The sequence below is a fragment of the Pinus tabuliformis genome, chromosome 8, assembly GCF_031772625.1.
Source record: "Pinus tabuliformis cultivar Carrire ecotype Pingquan chromosome 8, CPIR1, whole genome shotgun sequence".
Taxonomy (NCBI): Eukaryota; Viridiplantae; Streptophyta; class Pinopsida; order Pinales; family Pinaceae; genus Pinus; species Pinus tabuliformis.
Genome location: NC_142294.1, coordinates 394,158,952 through 394,166,318, shown reverse-complemented (window position 1 = coordinate 394,166,318; position 7,367 = coordinate 394,158,952). Strand labels below are relative to the sequence as shown.

At 35.5% G+C, this 7,367-nt stretch overlaps 1 protein-coding gene across 3 annotated transcripts; it reads right to left on the bottom strand.

Moving 5' to 3' along the window:
* Positions 1-332: 332 nt before the first annotated feature.
* LOC149235753 (uncharacterized) lies at positions 333-1,714 on the bottom strand. Of its 3 annotated transcripts, none has more exons than XM_089461454.1 (3): positions 1,495-1,714; positions 1,324-1,358; positions 333-1,079 (listed from the first exon to the last, which is right to left on the bottom strand). In XM_089461454.1, exons 1-3 carry the CDS (start codon positions 1,625-1,627, stop codon positions 975-977), a joined length of 273 nt encoding a protein of 90 aa, XP_089317580.1. In that variant the 5' UTR covers positions 1,628-1,714; the 3' UTR covers positions 333-974. The 3 variants fall into 3 exon arrangements, with proteins under 3 accessions (XP_089317580.1, XP_089317581.1, XP_089317579.1); XM_089461455.1 differs by having other exon boundaries at positions 1,000-1,204; XM_089461453.1 differs by having other exon boundaries at positions 1,000-1,217; positions 1,495-1,712.
* Between the last annotated feature and the right edge of the window lie 5,653 nt (positions 1,715-7,367).

The window sequence follows — 7,367 nt, the reverse complement described above, 5'->3', positions numbered from 1 at the left end:
AATGATGTTTGTTACATGACCCATTCTATGTTTGTTAGATGATATAAGTATCATGGTTGCAATGATGTTTGTTACATGTTTTAAGTTTAAGTATCATGGTTGCAATGGCAGATCCTTCCGGAAAAGCCGTAATAGTAAGATACTCTCTGTAAAGGCTGAGATAAATGTTACATTGAGGAAAATGGTGGGCTTTTATAAATAAATAAAGAATAGGTAGGGAACAGAGTGGTTGAAGAGCCCTTAGAAATAAATGAATGTAAACAGATATTATTTTACTGGTATGAGACTATGACAAACAAGGTTAGTTCCAGTTGGCAAGCAGCGTTCATTCAAAATTTATAAATACAATATGCTCCACATGGTGAATCGCAGGTCCCGAAGGAACCATGTCCCGCCTAATCACTAGAGCAGTAACAATACCCACTCTGTAATGAATAAAGAACTGGAAATTAAACAGAAACAGTAAAATTGCGATAGGTTGTAAGCCCAGACCGTAAAATCTAGAAAGAGGTAGAAACAAATACGAATTGGTAGTACAAATAGTATCTGAATACCCTTTTACAGCAAGGATTTATTCACAGCAATGCTGCTGCATATACCACTTTAGTTTTCGGAACTAAATTACAAAAAAAGCTGAACCATGAAGGGGAATCGACGGAGCCAAACTGTTCCAAATCACTGTTACATGCAATATGGCAACTGTAGGAAAGAAAACACGACTATGACAAAACATGGAGGATATTCACCATTTAAATAAATAAAAACCGAAGGGTTTGAAAACCCAGAGTTGTCGTCATACCCAGAATTCAAAATTATAGAGAAACTAAAATTTGCGCATAAAATCGTATACTCCAGATAGTATATTGTCAGAATGCAGACAAGAAGTCATATTTATTAAAATTCCGGCAGAATTGTAAACATTCGCATCCTAATACCCAGAGAAGGGGCACGCCGAAAGGCCACATTCATAAAAGTTATATATCTGAGCTGATCAGAAAATAAAATCCATGTCTGATTTCGGCAGCATGATTCCAGAGCCGGCCGTGAAACCCTAACGCCAAAATCTGGCAGACGAGAACCTAGCCACCGCAAGATAGGAAAAAATAAAAAAAGAGAGTCAAAACTTTGGAAATAAATCTCGAAGTAATTGCAGTAAACTCTAAAGGATGCCTGTCAGCTATGGGCTCCGATGATCCTTGTCCAGCTGCCACAACAACCTAACAAGGGTTATTATAGCAGAATGATCCATAAGCAGAGAACATTGCTAGAAAGTCCTGCAAATCGCATATAGCAAATATAAAAAATATAACTAAACGCTTTTACCTTAAAACTATGGCAAGAGCTTAACGTCGTCACACCTGCAAACAACTTCCAACCTCAGGAAACAGGTATAAAAAACGGGTTCCTTTTGCTGTTGATAATCCTGGTTATAACCTTATCTCTGGAAAACAAATTTAAATACCAGATCTGCAAGGAAACTGCCGTAGAGATTACCTGGCATACTAGCCTGAGCAGAGTAAATGACAAAAGAAAAGGGGATGGTACGAGTTGCTGAGCAGAGCTCCTCCGGGCACGCAGAAGGCAAATCAGGCGAAAATGCGATGAGGGATACGGTGGTTACGGCCATAACTAACCCTAGTGGATGAGAACCATGTGATCTCTGCCATGAAAAATTTCGAAGGGTAGCTTTAGGAACCACGTGTGGATGGAAGGATCTAGAATAAGAGTGTGGGTTTCATTAAGCCACCGTTAACATTAGAATATGGCTAAATCATCAAGGTGGCAGATAAGATAATTTAATTATATTTATGTTTAATTAAGGATCACAAAGTAGGTTCAACAGAAGGGATGGAAGGGTGGAAAGGGTTGAGTACAATGATGTTTATAAAAAAATAGATGGTATGAATACGAGAGTTACGAGAAGTTCTAGGAATTTATGGGTTTCAAGATCAAACCTATCTCTCTTAACATCAACATTCGAAGTTAACTAAAGAATATTGAAAAAAATTCCACAAAATTCGCTAACATGATAAAAATCCAATAAAAAATGTGGACTGTCCATCAACTCATTGTCGGGGGAATTTGTGCATGGCTGAAGTTTAAAAGATTATAAACCATAGAACTATGCCTATTAAACATAAAAGAACTAAATCATAGTTACTTTAAACCAATATTAGAAGAGCATAACATGATTTAATAATGAGATCCACCAGTAATACGAGTATTACTGAGTTAATAAAACAGAAGCCTTGTTTTAGGATAAAGATATTATTTTTGGCGTGGATGTTACTTACTGAGTTAATAACACAGAAGCCTTGTTTTAGGATAAAGATATTATTTTTGGCGTGGATGTTACTTGAAATCTGTGTTTATTGCGAGTAGCATCAAAGTAGTTTAAATTTCATATTTGTGTATTAATTTTATTCAGATGTATTTCGTTTTTTTGGATTCCATAAAATCTATGTTTATTGTGAGTAGCATCAAAGTAGTTTAAATTTCATATTTGTGTATCAATTTTGTTTAGATGTATTTCATTTTTTTTTTATTCCATATAACATGGATATCAAAGTATGGATATCAAGGCAGAAGTGATAATAAGAAGATATTTTCTTTTACTTTAGATACAGATTGTTTCATTTTTATTTTACTTTATTTGAATATTTTTCACACTTGCACCAGCTTTATAGATGAAATTTTCACTATAAATAAAAAAAATTGCATCATATGTATCACATAAAAATAGACTTTCTATATTTGATCAGAAAGAATTCCAATGGAAAACAAATCAATATATAAACAATGCAGATTGTGCCGTAATGAGTAAATGTTAAGTTAAAGAGTTGTCACTGACATAGTAGTTGAATGTGCAAAATAGTTGAATCTCCCAAATATTGTCTGACACTTTAAGATTCTGGGCTACACCATCCAATTCTTGCAATTTTTTGTTGTCTTTTAGATGAATGAGTTATTGATCAAGAAAGAGCAGTTATACAATGACCAAGAGAATGTGCAAAATAGTTGAATCTCCCAAATATTGCCTGACACTTTAGGATTCTGGGCTACACCATCCAATTCTTGCAATTTTTTGTTGTATTTTAGATGAATGAGTTATTGATCAAGAAAGAGCAATTATAAAATGACCAAGAAAAGCATATAACTGTTTGGAAAACTGAACTCACACACACAAGTAACAACACAGGATTTACGTGGTAAAATAGTTGAATCTCACAAATATTGCCTGACACTTTAGGATTCTGGGCTACACCATCCAATTCTTGCAATTTTTTGTTGTATTTTAGATGAATGAGTTATTGATCAAGAAAGAGCAATTATAAAATGACCAAGAAAAGCATATAATTGTTTGGAAAACTGAACTCACACACACAAGTAACAACACAGGATTTACGTGGTAAAATCTTGACAGGGTAAGGAAACATCCATGGGGCAAGGGATTGGATTCTCTATTCAATCAATAATGATTCTCCATATAATAGTTTGGGCATTCATTTGGTTTTATATGTGCCTCCTCAGTTACATAACCAATGATTCGATATAAACCTAACTTGTTACATTTTACCCAAATTTACATAATTATTTGTCAAACTTCCAACAAACTTCACCTTGACAACAATTTTCCTAATCCCTTTCACATGCCCATTCATCATCTTTTTTGCAAGCCAAGAGAAGCTAAACACCATTGTAGCTTCTCTACTGTAACTGGCTTTGTGAATATGTCTGCATAATTCTCTCACGTATGGACCTTTTGAAGAGCTACTTTTCCGCCATCGATCACATGTCTTAGAAGATGATACCTTACATCAATTTGCTTAGAAGATGATACCTTACATCAATGTGCTTGGTTCTGTTGTGATAAGCAGGATTTGTAACCAAATGAATAGCACTTTGACTGTCACAAAATACATTCACTTTCTCCCGCGTCCTTCCAATCTCATCAAGCAGACCCTTTAACCAGATTGCTTCTTTACTGACATCTGAAGCAGCTATATATTCTGCTTTGGTAGTGGACAATGCAATTGTTTCTTGAAGCTTTGACATCCAACTAATTGCTTCACCTGCAAGAGTAAAGACATAACCTGTAGTAGATCTTCTTTTGTCCAAATCACCTGCATAATCAGCATCTACATATCGCAGACAAATCCTTCACTACCACTAAAGATGATGCAATGGTCACTTGTGCCTCTTAGGTATCGAAGCGCCCATTTCATTTCTTGCCAATGTTCTTCCCCTGGATTTGCCATGAACCTGTTGACAACTCCAACTGCATGTGAAATGTTAGGTCTTGAGATACCATTGCATACATTAAGTTGCCTACAACATTGTCATATACTGCTTTTCTTCATCAGTTCTAGGACTCAAAACCGAAGAAAGCTTAAAATGGGAAGCTAATGGAACATTAATAGGTTTCACATTGTTCATACAGAACTTTTCAAGTACTTTCTCCACATACTTCTGTTGTGATAACCAAAGCTTACCATTTTTCCTGTCTCTATGTATCTCCATGCCCAAGATATGTTTTGCTGCTCCAAGATCCTTCATATCAAACGTCCTAGAGAGCTAAGCCTTTAACCTGTTGATCTCTTCCATGCTTTTGCTTGCAATAAGCATATCGTCAACATACAAAGCTAAGATAATGAATATGCCATTGAAACTTTTGAAGTATACACAATGATCATACTCACTTCTTATAAAGTTTTGGCTCACCATGAAGGAATCAAACTTCTTGTACCATTGTCTGGGAGACTGCCTCAGACCATACAATGATTTCCTGAGCTTGCAAACTAATCTTCTGTTGCGACCTTGTACAAAATCTTCTGCCTGTTCCATATATATCTCTTCATTCAAATCACCATGTAGAAAAGTCGTTTAAACAACTAACTGTTCTAACTAGGTTAAGTAATGTAGTTAGTGCCAACACAGTACGAATAGAAACAAGTTTTACAACTGGAGAAAAATCTCATGAAAGTCTATACCTTCAACTTGAGAATACCCTTTTGCTACCAGTCTCGCCTTATACCTTTTCATACTTCCATCAACTTTCCATTTCAGTTTGAAGACCCACTTGCATCCAACAACACTTCTCCCTTCAGGAAGCTCTACAAGATCCCAAGTATTGTTCTTGGCTAAGGAATCCATTTCTTCTTCCATAGTCGTTTTCCATTTTTCGCTATCTGTATCATCTACTACTTCTTGATAACAAGAAGGTTCCCCATCTTCAGTAATCAAAGCAAAAGATGAAGTAGAATCTTCATACCTTTTGGGAGTTTTTCTTTCCCTTGTAGACCTTCTTAGAGTGATCGGTTGCTGAACTGGTCCAGAAACTTGAATTGGCTCAGAAACTTCAATAGCTTCCTTTGTATCTTCAACACCTTTTTCTCCAGAATTCTCTCCTTCCTTTTGACTATCACCGAAAGGTCTAGCCTCCAACTGAACTTGTTGATTTGGTGATACCTGTTCCTATTCAATTCTTTCAACATTTGATTTTAAAAGAGAAGTTTCATCAAATGTTACATCTCTACTAATGACTATCTTCCGCAATGTAGGATCCCACAACCTGTATCCTTTCATTGCATAGTCATACCCAATAAAGACATAACATTTCGATTTTGGATATAATTTTGAATGCTGATTTTTAGGAATAAGAGAATAAGCATCACAACCAAATATCCTTAAATGTGAATAATCACAAGACTAACTTGTCCAAACTTCTTCAGGAATTTTACAATTAATTGCTACTGAAGGTGATTTGTTAACTAAATAACAAGCAGTAGACAATGCTTCTTCCCACAACTCCTTTTGCAAGTTAGCATTGTTGATCATGCTTCTGGCTCTTTCCATAAGAGTCTGATTCATACGTTCAACAACACCATTTTGCTGAGGAGTATAAACAGCAGTTTTGTGTCTAATAATTCCCTCATCCTTACAGTATTGTTAAAATTCAATTGAAGTGAACTCACCACCATTGTCAGTTTTTAAACATTAATAGATTTTCCTGTTCTTTTCTCTACCATTGCTTTAAATTGTTTAAAGACATTGAATACATCAGCTTTCATTTTTAGCATAAAGACCCAAACTTTACGGGAGAAATCATCAATAAACGTTAAAAAATATAGAGCACCTCCATATGATACAACAAGGGATGGTCCCCACAGATCAAAATGAATATAGTCAAAAATATCTTTACTATTATGATTTCCAGTTTTAAATCTTTGTTTACACTGTTTTCCATACACACAATGTTTACAAAAATCTAACTTCAAAGATTTCAGATTGGGAAGAGATTTACATTTCATCAGTGTCTGAAGACCTTTCTCGCTCATGTGACCCAATCGCTGATGCCATAGACGAGTACTTGCTTCTTCCTTTTCTGACGCAACTGTTGCTTCATTGACCTGAGTACTTTCTTTTAACCTGTAAAGATTTCCGACCTTTTCTGCTTTCATTACCACTAGGGCTCCTTTAAAAGCTCTCAACACGCCATTCTGACCTGTAAACTTATAACCATCTGAATCCAACACTCCCAAAGAAATCAAATTTTTCTTCAAATCAGGTACATGTCTAACACTAGTTAATGTTCTAACTGTGTTATCATACATCTTAATCCTGATATTTCTCATCCCAACAGTCTGACATGACACATTATTCCCATAAATAGAGAACTACCATTTACATTTTCATACGAAGTAAGCCAATTTTTGTGTGGACATATGTGATGAGAAGCACTAGAGTCTAACAGCCAGCTTTCTAAACCCTGAGAGACATTACATTCAGGTGAAGTTTCATCTATCATACATAAATTTTCAGCAGATAAAACTTTGTCTATCATACTTGGATCGACGTGATTCGCTTCCTTCTTCGGGTTATCAGATTCTTTTCGTTTCCAACAATCTTTCTTCAGGGGTCCAATTTTATTGCAGTGCCAACATTTTGCCTTACACTTCTTTCTCTTTGATTTAGATCTGGAAGACCCCCTTGTCTTTTCTCCTCTTTCCTTTGACCGTCCTCTAGCTATCACGACTTCTGATGCAGCTGTTTCAATACTGGATTTCCTTCGTACTTCTTCAGACAAGAATGCTCCCACGACTGATTCAAACTTCAAAGAATCAACAATTCTCCAGCTGATTGAAATTACGAAGTGATCGTATGATTCGGGCAGAGAACACAACAAGGTTATGGATTTATCTTCTTACTGAATTTTAACTTCCATATCTGTTAATTGACATATAAGTGTATTAAAAACATTCAAATGTTCTGCAACTTTTGAACCTTCTTTCATTCGAATACTACAGTTGTCTTTTCAGATAAATTCTATTGGTTAACGACTTTGTCATATAGAGTTTTTCAAGTTT